The sequence below is a fragment of the Dermacentor variabilis genome, chromosome 1 (assembly GCF_050947875.1).
Source record: "Dermacentor variabilis isolate Ectoservices chromosome 1, ASM5094787v1, whole genome shotgun sequence".
In the NCBI taxonomy this organism is placed as follows: domain Eukaryota; kingdom Metazoa; phylum Arthropoda; class Arachnida; order Ixodida; family Ixodidae; genus Dermacentor; species Dermacentor variabilis.
The window spans coordinates 191,404,976-191,422,828 of NC_134568.1; the positions used below are offsets into that span (position 1 = coordinate 191,404,976).

Consider the following 17,853-nt stretch of genomic DNA (forward strand, 5'->3'; position numbering starts at 1 on the left):
GAACAAGATTCGAGATTTGCTGAGATGCTTGGTTTGCAGTGGCTATGCCAGTAGCTTTTATTCTGTGCGCGCTTGTTCAGCTGCCCTGCCGTCGCTCTACCTGTAGAGCGGGAACACTAAAACCAACCGCGCACTTAGACGTGCGATCACCACTGGCCCAGTAGATTTCGGCTTCAATCGCGTTGCGGCGTGCTCCCTCCTCTTTTTTTTCTTACTCCATGACTATACCTATGGGCATGGGCAGGACGTAATGAAGGAGGGAAGATAACCGATGGTCATTAAGGGTTACGGACTGGATTCCAATGGAAGGGAAGCGTATACCAGGGGTGGCAGAAAGATAGGTTGGCGGATGAGATTAAGAAGTTTGCAGGGACAACATGGCAAAAATCAGCACATGACCGGGGTAGTTGGAGAGGTATGGGAGAGGCCTTTGCCCTGCAGTGGGCGTAACCAGGCTGATCGTGATGATGATACCTATCATTCCCATGGTGGCTTAACGATCGCAGCGCCAGAGTTCTCTCTAGTAATTGTAGGAAACTCTATGTGCATCCCGACGAGCCGCGTTGAAAACCGCACTAACGGTGCTGCCACTTCCAAAGTGACAGCAAACTCATGTGCATGTACAAATCAGGCAGCATTTTTGAACCAGATGCAGGCAATGTATGAAAACGTTCCAGACGAAGTGGCTAACCTTCACCTAAAGCTTTTTTCTTTTGGCTTTCGTTTCAGAGCAAAAAAAAAAAAATAACGTTTGGTTCTGTACCGGTTCGCGTAAAAACGTAAAAATAACGTTGTTTTGTTGACGGTTCAGTTTCGGTTCGATACCTTGACGCACGCACACACACACGTACCTAGCGTTGACGTGCTGGGAGCCTCAAACGTCACCTGTTTATATCTGACGTCAGGACCTGACTATTTATCAATAACGGTCACTTGTCACGACTAGTGCACTCAGGACTTCCAGCTTCATAAAACCAGCGCCGAAAGACTTGGGTAGTGAGAACTACCACTGCGTGCCAGAAACACACAGCCGAGCACAAGAATTTCCGGAACATGTAAACTGCGAGAAAGTTTAGTTTCCTCACTACCTCGCAGGAATTGAGGCGAGCATGAATGTAGGAAATATCGAATGCACATTTTTACTCGAGGGCGGCTGCGAAGCAGGCGAATAAATTTAGTTTTTTTTTTCCTTTCTCGCATCCTCTGCTCCGAAAAAGTGTTGCGGTTGGGCAGACGTATGCTATATGCCGAACAAAAAATGCCAGAAAAACGTCAGCGTCTCTTTAATCGCGTGTACGAACCGTGGTTGCTTTGGTAATCACCCCCACTGATAAGACTTTCATGATAAGTAACAAGGTTCAGCGCTAAACGCAGCAATACGGAGCAGAAACTGCGAGCGTAATAACAATAATATTTGGGGTTTTACGTGCCAACAAACTGCGAGTGTCATGTGAGGTTACAGAAGATATCTTGTTATGACTGGAGACCGGGGGGTTCAGGCGCTAGAAAATGCTGTTTTAGCAGGCCTATAACACACACTAAAGTTGCAACAAAATGGATAACTGCATGGGCTAGTTGGTTTACTTGAATCTTGAAACTGCAAAAGTGCAGAAAGACAACAAAGCGCTTCGTCCTATCCACTCTCTTCGTTTCTTGTCTTTGTGCGCTTTTGCAGTTTCAAGATGCACTAAAGTTGCCATTTAGGGCATATATATAGACGCCAATTACTGCCCGTTAGGCACGTATAGGCTCAATTAATAGGAATTTCCGGTGCACGTGTGAGGATAAATTATGAATTGCTAAGGAGCACAGCCCACGTTTCGCGAAAGACACTTTATTTGCTCAATGAAAGGGAAAGAGGCAAGTTGCGTAGGTTACAAGATTTATCTGAATTTTAGTGTGACTGTACACCACGAGAAAAATTGAGGAAGCAGTGACCAACAAGCGCCATCTTAAGATTTTCGGGTATTGTGTTGCGCCTGTTATCACTGAACATTGGTTTGTATACAAAAAGGAAACGCTCAACATCCGTCGAAGTTAGGGGCACATATTTGCATTTCTGAGCGTTCGATGGTCCAACGCCTTCTGGAATACCAGAATGTTCGCCGGTCAGAATCTTTGACAGTTCTTTCAGTGTAACCGAAAACCCAGAATCTCCGTCCGAGACAGATGGAACTTTTGAACTAATGTATCAGCAACAGGTTCACTGAAAGAGGTGGCGACCCCTTCGGGAAAGTCCAAAATGAACCCCACATTGCGGATTAGAGTTGCGCCCGATCATTGAAGTTTCTCGATGATGTGAGCTAATAACGAGAAGTGTATCGTCGCGTAGCAAAGTATGAGCCCTCCTCTCAGCGATGCTCTCGTCAGCTGTGAATAATGGCCTTTGCGCCGGCAAAGTGCTTGTCGCAGTAGTCGGCTGCCTTCAACAAAGTTCCCCAATGGGTGAAAACATTATAAAAGAAATACGGCTAGACGAAATACGGAAGACAATTATTTTTAGGCTCTGAAACAATCCAACATAGGCACCAACATCGAAATAGGCATTTATAGGCACAACAAAAGTGCCACTAAAATGTTTCTACAGCCATAGTTCGTGCTTATATGTTAAATAGCCACGATAAGGTAGTAAGGAAAAAAAAAAGACGCTTTGCTAAAGTTCAGGGGCCGAATTCACAAAGCTTTTCGTTCCTAAGGGCTGTTTTTCATTGGTTGATCGCCTTCGCTAATAATATGTCAAAAATCACTATTGGCTGGCACAAACGCTTTTAGCGTAAGAACTTTTTGTGAATACAGTGTGCCTACAGTGGCGCGACGCGCGAATTGGTATGAAAGGGACATTTGGTTCCGGTGTTTCAAGGAAACTTGCCTTTACCTGGTGCCTGCTTTTGCTTTTTCTTTTTTGGTTAAAAACTTCAGTCGCGACTAAACTTACACAGTGGATGAGGACTGAAGTTAATCTTTCAATTGATTTTCTCGCAAGTTCACTGGCACTGCTGTCACCCGCGAGAGCAGCGCACTAGTTTCATTCGCGTGTGAGAGACAACAGCTTCTTTTACAAAACGACAGCAGTGGTGCGACATCGCATGCAGCGCTGAGGTCGCCAGGTTGTCGTACGCAGTGCAGGGAAGCGCTCTCATCCTTTTCCCTCGCAGTCATCCCTTTACTTCAGAGCTAGTTGCAAGCCTCGCTAAGCGCTCGGAACAAGGAACGCGGTTGTCTGAGTCGCGCGAAAAACGGCAGCACATGTAGCGTGCATGCTGGGGACTAATTGACTGGAAGACGGCTCACGCGCCACAGTTCCCTGATTGATGACAAGCCGACGGCAAAGCCTGCGCTGCGGAGAAGAGGTCGCGACCTCCGACTTCCCAGCGAGGGCTCTGTGGCGCACATGTTGCCTTCGAGGCCGAGAGGCGGATCGCTTTCGGGGTATTCCTTGTCGCAATGCTCCGCGGACGTCTGGGCCGCTGTCTCGCTCGCCCTGCGAGTCGATCCGGAGGGGTTGAGCGACACGTCCCTGGTTTGGATTCAACGCCGGGTGTCCTTGATTTCGGTCTTCGTCGAGTGGCCGTGGTGGAGGCGGGGCTCGCCGACTAGCACGACCTAGAAAGCAGCAGTGCTTGCAGTGCGATAAGGAGGACTTGCGTGAGGCGAAACCTTCACGTGTTCAAGGCGGCTTTATCATGAGGCACGCGTTCTCGCGTATGGCTGAGACAGCTTGGATTCTGTCTCCGTCGTCGTACGAGCCACATACGGCGTGTGGCTTGTCCGGAAGTAAGGACAGGTCAACGGGCCACGATATAGCTGCGATTTTCTCGCGCACACCGAGTCGCCGGTTTTAGCAGGACGCAGCTTACGGCTCTCACCATTTCTCTGTTTGGCTTGCTTGCTTTTGCCGCGAACAGCAGTTGCGAGCTTGGAATTGGGCCCAATGCGTTGGTTCGTTCGTGCGTTCGTCACGATTTAGTTCAAGCATGGCACGACGTCACGTGGAAAAAAAAAATCTGTGGGCCACAACATTCATATGGGGACGGATTACCAGCGAAGCTGTTTAGGGTGCATACATTATGAAACCATACATTTTTTTTTTCAATACGGCACCACACTACGCCGACACCAAGCGCCGCTGCCGTTACTGCAGCCGCGCCGGCACCTCCGACGCGCGTGACGTTCTGACCACAGACCCGTGGGTCACGTGCGCAGGCGCCGTCGCCACACTCTTTCCCCCTCTCTCATTATTCGTCAGACAGGATCGAAAACCAATGTAAGTGCATTTTGTTGTATATATAATCACATCATAAGAAGCCAACAAAGACAAACTAACTTTATATATATATATATATATATATATATATATATATATATATATATATATATATATATATATATATATATATATATATATATATATATATATATATATATATATATATATATATATATATATATATATATATGACCTTCCTAGGATGACAAGGGAAATACTGCATTTGAAGCGTCGAGTAGCCAGAGCACGTCGGAAGCGCCACATGAATGCCGAAACAAATGACCAGTTCCGTTTTATGAAGGAAGAACTCCGTCAAAAAATTGACGCAGCTAAGAAGTTTTATTATCAGTTCACTCTACCTAATTTAATTAAAAATAACCCACGAAAATTTTGGAGCTCAATTTCGCCAATGAAAAACACCACCCAGACATTTCTATTAGATGATTCCGAAATAATTGATCCTGGACCTATTGCTAAAGCATTCAATAAATATTTTCAGTCTGCATTCACACAGGACACTGGCGTAATTCCCCCCCCCCCCCTACTCCACGACAACTAACATGTCCTGTGCAATTAACAATGTTACAGTATGTAAGCAAGGAGTCCTGAACCTTATTTTAAATCTTGACACCAAAAAAAGGCTGCAGTCCAGACAATGTCAGCAATGTGTTCCTTCATCGTTATGCGCTCCGGACGTGTCAATACCTCACATTGATTTTTGAGAAATCAGTATCTACTTGTACAGTTCCTTGTTCATGGAAACGGGCTAGAGTCATTCCATTGTTCAAATCTGGGCAGAGACAATCTCTTCTAAATTATAGACCCATTTCTTTAACTTCTCATGCATGCAAACTCCTTGAACACATAATTTATAAACACATTATCGCTTTTCTCGAGTCTAATAACATTTTATGCAGCGTTCAGCATGGATTTCGTAGTGGTTTTAGCATAGTGGCTCAATTAACTGAATTTACACATGACACCAGTTTTGCTCTTGATTTAGGTCATCAAGTAGATGCGCTCTTCATTGATTTCTCCAAAGCATTTGATACTGTACCACATCCTAAACTATTACATAAACTAAGCCTTATCCTTAATAACCCTCTTCTCGTTGACTGGATCCGTAGTTTTCTTTATGATCGTTCACAGTATGTTTCTTTTAATTCATTCAACTCTCCTGACGCATCAGTATCTTCCGGTGTGCCCCAAGGTTCTATTTTAGGGCCATTGCTTTTTTTATTTATATTAACGACATTCCAAGCTCTGTTTCAGTAAAAATTCGGCTTTACGCTGACGACTGCGTTCTCTACAATGTCATTTCTTCGCCTAACGATCATAACACTCTGAATCAATCTTTTATAAGTTTTTGTGAATGGTGCGAACTCTGGCAAATGAACATTAACTTCAAAAAGACAGTCGCCATGTCCTTTCACAAGCATGCTAATTGTTCATATTTCAATTACTCCTATAAATCCACTTTTCTGCAGCGCGCATATGACTATAAGTATTTAGGCCTCCTTTTCACTCCAAGGTTATCCTGGTCAGAACATATTCTAACAACTTGCAACAAAGGACTAAAAAAACTTGGTTACCTAACCCGAACTCTACGTGCTGCCCCCAAAGAAACTAAACTCATTACATACAAAACACTTGTAAGACCTATTCTTGAATATGCGGCTACCATATGGAACCCTTACAAAATTTCGGACTTCCACAAAATTGGATCTGTTCAGAAAAAGGCGGTTCGTTTCATATACCGCCGTTATGACAGAATGTTTTCACCGTCATCTCATCTGAATATGCTCGGTTTAACCCTTCTTTCCCACCGTCGTCACATTAATTCTCTGAAACTTCTACACTCTCTATTTTACTCTCCACATTATGCTGCCTCTAACACATATATGACCCGTGCAAAGCCCCTAATCACGAGAAACAGCAATGACTTAAACTTATCCGTCTTTTTTGCTAGCACCAACACGTTTAAATACAGTTTTTTTTCCTCGGACAATTGAACTCTGGAATGACCTGCCTGGTTCCATCCGTTCTTTACCCCATAGAGAATTTGGGGATGCCATTGAGTGCTCCCCTTAGTCATATTACTCAGATATGCTCCTTTTGTATGGTGATTTTCTTTCTCACATTTTGTATTCACCCACTCCTGAAATAGCCCTTCCGGGCTGCAGTATTTGTAAATAAATAAATAAATAAATAAATAAATAAATAAATAAATAATCCCAGCTAACTTTAGCCAGGCTTTAAAAATATGCGAATGGCCCGTAGCTGGACAGAACCAAGCTGTTGTTTGCCGTCGCTTTTGTCTCAATTAATTAATCAACTTCTCAAATATTGTATTTAGATGGGAAGTTTCAATGAGGGGATTGTAGAGCGACATGAAAAAAAAAAAAAACTCCGGATGCAGCTTTCCGTTGCTCAATACGTGCTACATAAAAGTGTTTTTCCCAGCGTGAAAGAAGCCCGCGAATGCACGCCAAATTGCCGCGCGATCTGGCCACTCGAGGCACTCTGCAGGCATTCGCGGGCCTCTTTCACGCTCGGAAAAACACTTATGTTGCACGTATTGAGCAACAAAAAGTTGTATCGGGAGTTCTTCATGTCGCTCTACAAGTTTCTCATATGCACTTTTAATCTAATTATAATATTTTAGAGGTCCATTAATTATTTATGACTAATTATGTAATTAGGCAGAATAAAAAAACGATTAATCTGAGTATCTTCAAGTGACGGCAAACATTACTTTGGTTCTGTCTAGCTACGTGGCATTCATATATTTTAAAACTCTGGCTAAAGTTAGCTGGGACACCCTGTATATCTCTTACATCCCCGAATTTATGTGGTTTATTTTGACTCGAGATATTAAACTTATTTTTGGAAGTGGATTGTGTGCTTGAAGCCTGCTTCACCTCCGCCGCTGGTCGGCCCGCTATTGCACTATCTCCGGGATCGGCCCACGCATTCCTGTTCACGCGCCGGGATACGGACGTAAGCCGGCCAGAGCATCCCCTCCCCCCCCCCACGCTCCCCTCCGCAAACCTGGGGACGCATGCAGGGGATGCATACAGGGGCTAGAGGTCAACAGATTCGCTGTAAAAAAGATACGCGATACTATGGTATCGAACCAACTTTCTCTTGCGTTTTGAAGCCGAACGTTTTACCAATACGCCGTGGCTGCTTTTACGCAAGCGAACAAATAAGGCTTGCATTAAGTGACCGACAAATGTTGGCCGTTTTCATAGGTCTCATCTCGTGCCCCACAGCGCAGAGCCATGCCCGGCTGTGCTGAGTAGGGCGCCGTTCGTTAGTCGAGACGCGCGATATATAGCTGCGACGCTGGCGCATATATGTCCACTGCGGCGCGCTCTTCCTCGCTGCAATGGCCTTCGCATTGTTCTATACGTGCCTCCTGCAACATTCGCAGGTTCTTGAAGCAAATGCGCAAAAAAAAAGAAGAGAAACGATGTAAAAAGAAATAAGCGCCAGGTGCAAAGGCGATATGAGTAAATGCTATCTCGAGGATGCCCCGATAACTTCATGGGCCTGTCCTGCATGTCGTACTTGCAAGCGAATGGCACAGTGCGCATCCCGCGCATCTGTACTGCTACACGAAAACTACATGCATCTTCAGAGTTCGGGGGCTGCTTCTTAACGTTGTCAATGAGTTACGAGTACTTCCTCCGGCGGAATTGGAATTCTCTTAATGCGTTTCACTATATCACCGGAGAGTTTAAATGTATCCTGAAGTCGGGACATTCGTCCGGGACTCACCATTGCTATAATATGGGATATTTATGACGCATAGGGATCTGGCACTGCTGGCCGCGTCCACCGTCTTCCCTACGGCGTATGTTTGCCAGGCGGCTGCATGTTGACCGGCGCAGCGATCGTCGCCGTGCGACGGTTCAAGTCTTCACAATGCAACGATCGCCTTCACCGACCAGCGATTAAAATGAACAGTGAACTTAACTGTGCTGCCGCAAGTCAACGAAGCCACGCTAACGGACTTTTTATGTACCGAGTTATTTATATGGACTAAAGAGGCCTTACTGCTTCGAATCCGAAATCTACGCCGAGCCACCTAGAAAGCAGCCACACGCCCTTCGGACCCGACCTAAGTGCCCTTAAAAATTGCTTATTCGGCTCTCGAATTTCCGTTTCAATATTCCTAAGTACTTCATTGGAACATAATTCACCAGATTCGTCGCGTCTGCAAGGAAAATGTGGCGTCGCATGTGTGTCAGGAAATCGATGCTTTGTGCAGGCATCTACGAGTGTACATGTATGTAAGCAGTGCATGTGGTTGCTCCGTTCGCATTAAGTGGGTTCTCACTTCGAGTGCGCGAACTGAACGTGAGCAAAATAAACAGTGCGCGCGCTCGTGCGCTGTGACAGCGGAGGACAAAGACGACCGGGAAGTTGAACGCGAGGACTCGGTTCCGGGTGTCGCTTTTTTGTTCGCCGCAGAAGGCATCACGGGTCGCGAGATATTCCCTCCGCCACTCGAGCGCGCCTATGGCATCGGCGCGCTGCTCGTGTTTTCCCTCCGTTCGTGTTTTCCCTCCGGTCAGGGTTATTATCAGAGCTTAATTCTCGCGCCCCTACTTGTGCTTCCGGCGTCTGTAAGTAGCTGACTGTACATTTTACAGACGCTCCGGCTGGAAGCACAGCGTAACGACACGAGGCTTCCTGCAAACGGCCGGCGGCTCACTGCCTGATCCGAAACGTGAAAAGCACACACGTGAGGTGCTGGAACCAGAGTACAGACCATTGAATGCGTATACGCAATTCGACAGCACGCGGCATCGTGATGCAGCGGCACCTCGGGAATTCAGCGTGCGGGAAGATGCAATGACTCGGTATAATAGGGTAGCAAACCAGGTGACAAACGGTTCAATTTTGCGTCCGATCTTGAGTGCGACATATCATACCGGCAACCACATCCAACAAGTTTCTAACATGTTCCAAGAACTGGTGCGACCAATTTTCTCACTTTATATATATGTCCCCTGATGTAAAAAAAATAATTAAGAATATCACCGTAGTTAAGCTGAAAAGGGGTAGTGCTCCATTGCTTTACTAACCAGGATATTTCGCCCTTTTTACCCGTTCCCGTCTTTAATTCCTTCCTAATAACGAAACTAAACGCGCACTTTTGATGCCAATGTGCAGTTATACGCGTCGCAGTCTACCAAAAAGTTATCATTCGACTCAAACTTCCCGCGCACTCTCAAAATGTCTGAATGAATGTTGTTTCTCAGTAGCTAGATTATGCATAGTAGTATCGCCACTATGAACGCGAACGGTGCACTATGCGCATTGTATATATTTTTTTGGCAGCTCTAGTTTTTGGTGCAGCCATCTGCTCGTTTCTACTAAATGTTATTAATTATGCCGTATAACCATGGAAACTTTCGCAAGTTTATTTCGGACCGTGCAGCAGCACCACACTGCTGCAACGCATCATTATTACCACACCTATCTTCGCTGGTTCTTCCAGGACTCACGCATTGTTTTCAGTATCGTCATGGAGGGAAGAGCGAGTTGTTCACTCGCGAACCAGTTAAGTTGGTTAGTTGAGTCCTTTCTCGTCGCAACGTAAGAAAAGAACGAGACTATATATGTAGATTGATGGGAATGAGTTTGTCTTTCTCACCATTTTACAGAATTTCTTAAATTTTAATTGCTGAGTCAAACAATATGATTGGCACATATTTCTATCAACCGTGCCCCCGTCGGAAACTTATGAAAAATTTGTTGCCCTTTTTGATGACTTCAGGAGAGAATCCACTCGAATTATAACGGTTAAACAGCGCAGCGCTAATGATGGTTGGATGTCAGCAGAAATTCTTGCTGCTATAAAGGAAAAAGATATGCTTTGGAGTCTGTGTCGCCGAGCCCCTAACTGCAAGACACTTCGGTTAAAATTTAAACTTTGCAGAAATAGGGTTAATGCAGCTATTCGCCTTGCAAAACGCAATCACTTTCGCAACAAGTTTATGAATGCCCGGTTTGATAGCCGTAAAACCTGGTCCCTAATAAATGACCTCAGAGGTGTAGGTAAAAAGCTACGCAATGATAACTACTTCCTTTCCCACTTTTCATCTGATAGCCAGAGTATAGCTAATGATTTCAACGATTTCTTTTCTAGAATATCGGGTTTTTCTAGACCACACCCGGATACATGTACATTAAAAGCAAGTAACCTACAATCGGCTTATCTACCGTTGCTGACTGATTGTGATCTGAAAACAATTCTTTGTAGTTTTAAACTCAACAAGTCCGTAGGTGCCGATGGCATCTCTGTCATAGAGCTTCGAAGAAACTACAGCTACATCAAGGACGTTTTGATTGCAATAATTAATCACATCTTGTCATGCGGCGTTATTCCAATCAGACTGAAAACGGCAATCATTATACCACTCCATAAGAAAGGATCTCGAGGCAAAGTTGAAAACTACCGCCCCATATCAGTTCTACCTTGCATAGCACAAATTTTAGAGAAACACATGCTGTTCACTATGAATAGCTTCCTTGATACTAACAACATGTTATCACCGCAGCAATACGGCTTTATAAAAGGCAAAGGCACTCAGGCACTTTTGGATGATTTTTCTGATTTCCTTAACCTCTGTTTCGAAACTAACCAGGTAGCGTGCGCATTGTTTCTTGACGTAAGCAAGGCATTTGACAGTGTCTGCCATGACTTGTTGTTAACAAAGCTTTCTATGATGGGATTCCGTGGTTTGTTTCTGTCACTTCTTGATAATTTTCTCCGGGACCGGTTTCAGTACGTTTCAGTTCAAAACTTTCACAGCAGCCTTTCTCCAATCAAAGCCGGTGTTCCACAAGGTTCTGTATTAAGCCCTCTCCTATTTAACATTTACGTTAATGACCTGTCTAAGGCAGTCCCCATTACGATATTTCAGTATGCAGACGATACAGTGTTAGTGTCTCATGCAAGTCAATATTCTGATGCAGCTTCTCATCTACAAGAAGCAGCAACGAAGGCAATGGACTGGTTCGCCACAAATTTAATCGACATTAACGTATTAAAAACACAACTTGTCTGCTTTCGCAGTCCATTAAAGAGAGTACACTTGACTAGGGAAGTAACATTACATAATTCACATTGTAATCCATGTTCTTGCGCCCCTATCAACTACACATCATCCATAAAATATGTCGGTTTGCGTTTTGACAGCGATCTGTCATGGAAATCGCATGTTTCTTATGTCTGTCAGAGGATTCGCTCAGTGCTTTGCTTACTTTATAAAATCCGTCACCTCATGCCCATATCAGTCAGGAAAACCACCGCGCATGCGTTGTGCTACAGTGTTGTCCGATACGGAATTACTGCCTATGGACATTGTGCTCTTCGTTATCAAAAAAGAATTAACGCACTAATGCGCTCCCTTTTAAAAGTTATAGGATATGACTTGTGTCTTGAAGGCAACTCCGACATTTTTAAGGCATTATCCATGCCAGATTATTCTTCGGTTCTGCTGCACACAATAGCCCTGAGACATTTCTGGGACAGTCGTTATAAAGTACCATATGTAACTCCCCGTAGCCTTAGACCAAAATGGAGTTATCAAATACCTCGTTGTGCAACAAAATACCGCAAGAGAATGCGCGAATACTATGTTCCTGCGTTGTTTAATTATTTACCCCGTAACGTGCTGCAGTCAACATCAAAATACAAGCTCAAGAAAGCACTAAAGCGTGCGGATTTAAGCGGCTATAACATGTAAAGAAATAAACCTCGCCCACCTCCTCCTGCATTGCGCCCACAGAGTGGCTTTGGTACTGGCATTGGCTGGCACAGAGAAGAAAAATATGATCAGAAAGTTTGTTCCCGCACAGCTTTTACTGAAACATTTGTGGTTTTTGACTCATTTTATTATTTATAATCATCTACTTATTTTGTGCCACGCAAAGTAATCATGAGGCATGTTGCTACTTGTACGCGCCAGATGTCTTTTCAAACCTATATATGTGCATATACGTACACCTGTTATAAATGAGTACAATGTGAGTATCAGTGTATGTATATACATTTATCCCTTTCCTGTACCTGTATCTCTACTTCTTTCTTTCTTTTTTCTTCTTCTCTTTATTTTTCGATATTGTGACAGTTTGTACGCTGCCTGTCACGCTCTGCCAGTCAAGCCCAATGTGGCTTTGGCAGGCCTGATGAATGTATTTGGTTTTATAGAAATAATAAAAGAGTTTATTATTATTATTATTATTATATCGTGTCCCAGGGACACTGCGTCAACAGAGCGAGGAAAAGAACATCAATTAAATTAAGTTGTGAGGTTTAACGTCCCGAAACTGCGCAGTGGGCTATGAGGGACGCCGTATAGCGTAGGGCTTTGGATTATTTTTGACTATCTGCGATTCTATAACGTTGAGTAATGCACGTTGGACACGCGTTATTGCATTCTGCCACCATAAAAGAACAATTAGTAGTAGTAGTAGTAGTAGTAGTAGTGGTGGTAGTAGTAGTAGTAGTAGTAGTAGTAGTAGTAGTAGTAGTAGTAGTAGTAGTAGTAGTAGTAGTAGTAGTAGTAACCGACTTTATTGGGGTCCTGAGGAGCTAGGCAGGGGGCCTGCTAGGTAGGTCCCTACCCAGCCGTTGGCTAGTCCCATGTCGGAACAGAGAGGCCATGCTACTCCGCTCGTTCACGGACCCTCTGGACAGCCAGGAGCTGGACGTCTTGTTTCGGGTCTGTGGTGGCCTGCGTCTAGCCTTCTTCTCGCTTAAAATGCTGTAACACAGGGCACTGACAGAGCGTGTGACTTAATGAGCAAAATTAAGTGCCACAATCTGGGCAGAGTGGATCAACGTCGGGGTGGAGCATGACAAGTTTATTAAATATTGATGACTGTGGAATTAAATTTTGCTGCGCGCATGGAACGCAAGAAATGTTACTTGCGTAACCTGATCGCAAAATATTTCAAATTTCTGCAATGACAAAAAAAGATATTAGAGAACAAATCAATTGGGCTAATTATTGTGACATTGACATGACATTGCCCCGCTGCCTGTTACATAGAGACTTGTGTGAGCGTGCGTGTCTTTCACTTCCGTTTCACGGTAGCGCTCGCTCTCGTATGTTTCGTAAGGATCAGCTAAATTATAGTTGTAGGCCAACATGGATTTTCCTTGACGTTTCTGGCCGTGATATGTTATGTTTCTTTCTGGGAGGGGCATGAAATGCATCATGCTGGATGGCAAGGCGACAGAAAAATACTGTGCATATCTTTTACTTTTCTACTCAACATTTTTTTTTGTCGCCATCGGCGTGCATGGCTCCTATATACTGAAGGCCGTTGCTAACGGTTCTGAGCCATCTGTGAATCTTGCGGAATGTGTTAGGGAGCAAATAAAGCGTTACATAAGCGTCGGTTACTTCATTGTGCCTGCTGACGTATTTCGCATGAGGAAACGTGTACGGCTGATGAAAATCGGAACTCGAGCGGAATGCGCGCATGGCTTTCGTCAACGGTAGCTTCCAGTGTTGAGCAATAAAGCGCCCGGCTTGACGCATATCGCGACGCTGGGTCAAGTGACGTCTCTCAGCTTTCGAACAGTGGCCACCACAGAGGTCTGGCCTTGGCCAATTCTCCCGTCATGGCGCCTGCGAGAATGTACGAAAAATTGGTCACGGGAAGCACGTGACGAAATATGCACGGTTCCGTATGTGTACCAAACTGCATGTAGGGCTATCGGTCATTTTGATTTGGCCGTCTTCTCCGCACTGATTCATGGAGTGCAGCAATTTTGTCCTCGATTTGACAGCGCAGCCTGCCTGCTGCGCGCTCTTCTATTTGACTTCGCGCAGGAGAAGTTCAGCACGAGTTCATGGTTTTCCCGCACTTGGAAATGCGGGCGTCGTGCAATCTCTTGCGACACTGCATGGCGCCAGACTATTTGATTAGTGGTGCACGGATGCAGATATTTCCCGCATTCATTAACAACACTCAATCTAGTCGGCAATCAGTGGGCCAGTTACACACGTTCGATGCCTACGTAGTTGTCAGGACAGGCGTTGGTAAATGTTTGGAACTTGTTGTAGCGGTTTTTTCTTGGTATGTGTTTTCTGACGCAAAAGAGGCATCCACGTCCACCATCTTGCTGCTAAAGCGTAGTATACGTACTATCACGATGGAGATTATGGTGATAATGAACATTCTTTGGGCATTCCTACGTGAACATTCGTCGGAAAGGCTTAGCTGCCGGCAGCAAACGACGTTTTGTTAAGTAAGCAAGTGGAACGACAGTGCATATTTACCGAAAGTTTGACGGCGCATGTCTCGTAAATGGTATCATCCACATAATTCTTTTCAAGTAGATATGCCTTGCAGTCTCACCCGCTAGAATTTGTAAATTACAATGTGTACCATGAGGTAATTAGTTTAAAACCTAATCAGTGAATTTTTGTTGATTAGTTGATTATGCATTTCAATTGTTTGTGCAAGTAATGCCCGCCTCTTCGAGTGGACCAGCTCATAGGCTAGAACTGTGCTATCTGCCACAGACAACTTGAAAAAAAAAATATTGAAAGCGTATAATGCTTTCGATCTGCGCTGTATACGAATATTGAAGACAGTCGCAGTCAGCGTCTTTTCGTCTGTTTTGCGAGACGAAACTGGCAAACGTGTTGATCTATACTGTGATGTTGTAAATCACGAGTAACGACTGCGTCTGCATCGAGCGTTCCACGCTGGTGATCGCGGGGACATTTTTCTGCGTTCAGCTTGCAACATAGCGCAACATAGCTCTGTTGCGGTTTATGCAAACGGTGTTGCGATTTATTATTATAAACATAGGCCGATAGGTCGTATACGGATGATTTGCTACATTTCGTTCTGGTTGAAAAGGTACATTTTGCTATAGTGTAATGTTTCCGCTAGTTATACAATGTACGTTCATTCCCGACAGATGGATCCTTTTGCTGGTAACGTCGTGTGTGGTTTATTCCTCATTAGGTATTAAGCGTCAAGCTGTTTGTCTTTTTCTGGAACCAAGAGGCTGACCATTGTTAGATTTTGACATTCACTATTCATAAATATTTTGAACACTCGGGCTAAATTTACTTGCTTCGTCATCATGCGGTGAACCGCGACCTTCAGTATATGCTCCGGGTTCTAAAATTCGAAATTCGCGTAATGACGATAGTGGTGATTTAGATCACTGCGCGCCCACCTCACCAATTTAATCACCGACGTGCAAAAAAAAAAGCAATAGAAAAGTGGGGGAGAAGGGGGGAAGAAAGAATCTTCGGAGATGTGTGCAAACCTGAGAAACTCGTGCTTCAATGACAGAAAGAAGCTAGAGGACACGAGAAGAGCGCGTGAAGATGCAGACACGGTGGTCGCGTGCTCTTCTCGTTTGCTCATTTTGTTAGCCCTATAGTGCTCTAAGATGGCATACGAAGCCTGCATCGGCATCGCAGCCCTATATAGTTGTATAAAGGAGTTAAGCCGCCCGCCGTGGTTGCTCAGTGGCTATGGTATTGGGCTGCTGAGCACGAGGCCGCGGGATCGAATCCCGGCCGCGGCGGCCGCATTTCGATGCGGGCGAAATGTGAAAACACCCGTGGTACTTAGATTTAGGTGCACGTCAAAGAACCCCAGGTGGTCGACATTTCCGGAGTCCACTACTGCGTGCCTCATAAGCAGAAAGTGGTTTTGGCATGTTAAACCCCATAATTTAATTTTTTTAAAGGAGTTCAACCCTTCAGAAGCCCTCTGTTTGTCACTGTTCCGAATCTACCCAGGACTTTGGAAACGCCCTTCACTGGTGCGATTCCGTCGCTGCGTACTCGAGTCGTTTGAAACGCATCACCGTCCGAGCTCAGTACGTCAATAGAGAGTTTTAGCAGAGCGTTTACGGTCCGCTCCGCTCAGACCGGCCTATCACAACAATTGGCACGCAGCCGCTCAGCAAAACGCTACCGGGAACTCTGACGCGCGTGCGCACAGCACACATAGCGGCAGCGGAACGTGGGACGCTGACCACGTTCCGCTAGGAACCTGATTTAGCGGTGCGTCAGGGAGCGTGTAGTTGCTTTCGTAATCGTTTTACCGCCAAGCTTAGAGCACGTCAGTGACGTCTCTGGGAGACGCGCTTGTTAGATAAGCGAAATCAATGCATTCTATGCAGCCACCGGTGCGCGTGCGGTGCGCGTGCGGAGCGGAGCGCAAGCAAGCGCTCTGCTAAAACTGTCTAATACTCTCCGCTTTATGTGACGCATGTTTGTGCATGCACGTTGCACCGGCTCTACTGCGCCGGTTCCGCTCTGAATAATCCGCAATACCGATGACGCCACCGCACGCTGCTGCCGCCGCTCGCCCGATACAGCTTCGTTGCAATACTAGCGGTCTTATGCTGGAATTGAACGAGCTAACTCATAGCCGGTGCAACGTACGTACGTAACGGTTCCTTTCGCTCGATTTCATTCCTTTCTTGTCGTCAACCGCTCACGACTGGCTGGTCCTTGTGATAGCGTAGGTGGAGCACCGCGCGAGTAGCTGAATACGTCCGAAAAGAGAAATAATACGAATATAATCGTTTTATTATCCCTGCCCATGTTTCTGTTGTCACAACACTATATATACATATCTCCGAACCCTAAATTGGTCCGCCATCGCGCGGGCAAGCGCTGTGTGGCCCTCCGTGGACAGCTTTACACAATTACGCTTCTGCTAGGTTTTGCAGCTGTGCTTTTAAATATTGATGCCCTGCAAGAAAATTCTGCGCCATTTGGAGGCGCGCTGTTTGAAGTAAATATATGCCATACAGTCGCTGACCGGTGGATCGAATGTATCATTCATTTTAAGAGTACAGGTAGACAGATTTTAATCATAGCACTGACCTTGCACATTCGGCCATAACCGATTAATTGAAGGAATAATAGGGTAATAGATTTTTTGGGAAGTTGGGGTATTAGATTCCTATGTTAAAATTCGAACAGAGGCACAAATGCCTACTTATGATGTGTACGCGTTCTTGCCTTGCTCCGCGCAGTGCCTGGCGACGGCGGGAGTCAACTCGAGGCCAAGTTGAACAAGAGCGAGACGGTGCATTACTTTTGCGAAAGGCGAACCACTGACTACTTCGACCTCTGGGTCAACCTCGAGCTCATGGTGCCTTACGTGCTCGACTGTTGGGTCGACAACATGAGGTGCGCACTCGCTGTCAGCAGCCTGTCCTGAGTGCGCGTCCCACGACATGCGGGACATTCTGCCACCAAGTCGTCCACCGAGATGCCGGCAACTCTATTTGCTCACATATTATCATACGGATATCAGTGAAAGAAAAGGAGATAATTTTATTTGTAATCGAGCTACTGGTCGTCCGAGTTGCACAAAAATCTTTGATCGGATGTCGAAAGTAAGCACTCTGATTGTAACCACGTATACGGAACAGAGGGCTTGACGTTGAAAGTAGATTTCATTTCTTTCTTTTTTTTATGTCTCTTTTTTTCACAGAAGCTGCCAAGCATAGAGTTTCATACAATAATTACTAGAGGGAACTCCAGCGTTAGTGTCTACAGGAGCTA

At 45.2% G+C, this 17,853-nt stretch overlaps 1 protein-coding gene and 1 pseudogene across 1 annotated transcript in view; both read left to right on the plus strand.

Annotated features, from left to right (window-relative positions):
- Nucleotides 1-17,853, plus strand: part of LOC142590278 (lysosomal phospholipase A and acyltransferase-like) — a 45,132-nt gene that overhangs the window by 11,276 nt on the left and 16,003 nt on the right. The window contains exon 2 of the mRNA XM_075702265.1: nt 17,319-17,475. Coding sequence (XP_075558380.1) covers nt 17,319-17,475 — 157 coding nt within the window. The remainder of the gene's footprint in view (nt 1-17,318; nt 17,476-17,853) is intronic.
- Nucleotides 7,096-7,242, plus strand: LOC142568173 (U2 spliceosomal RNA; annotated as a pseudogene).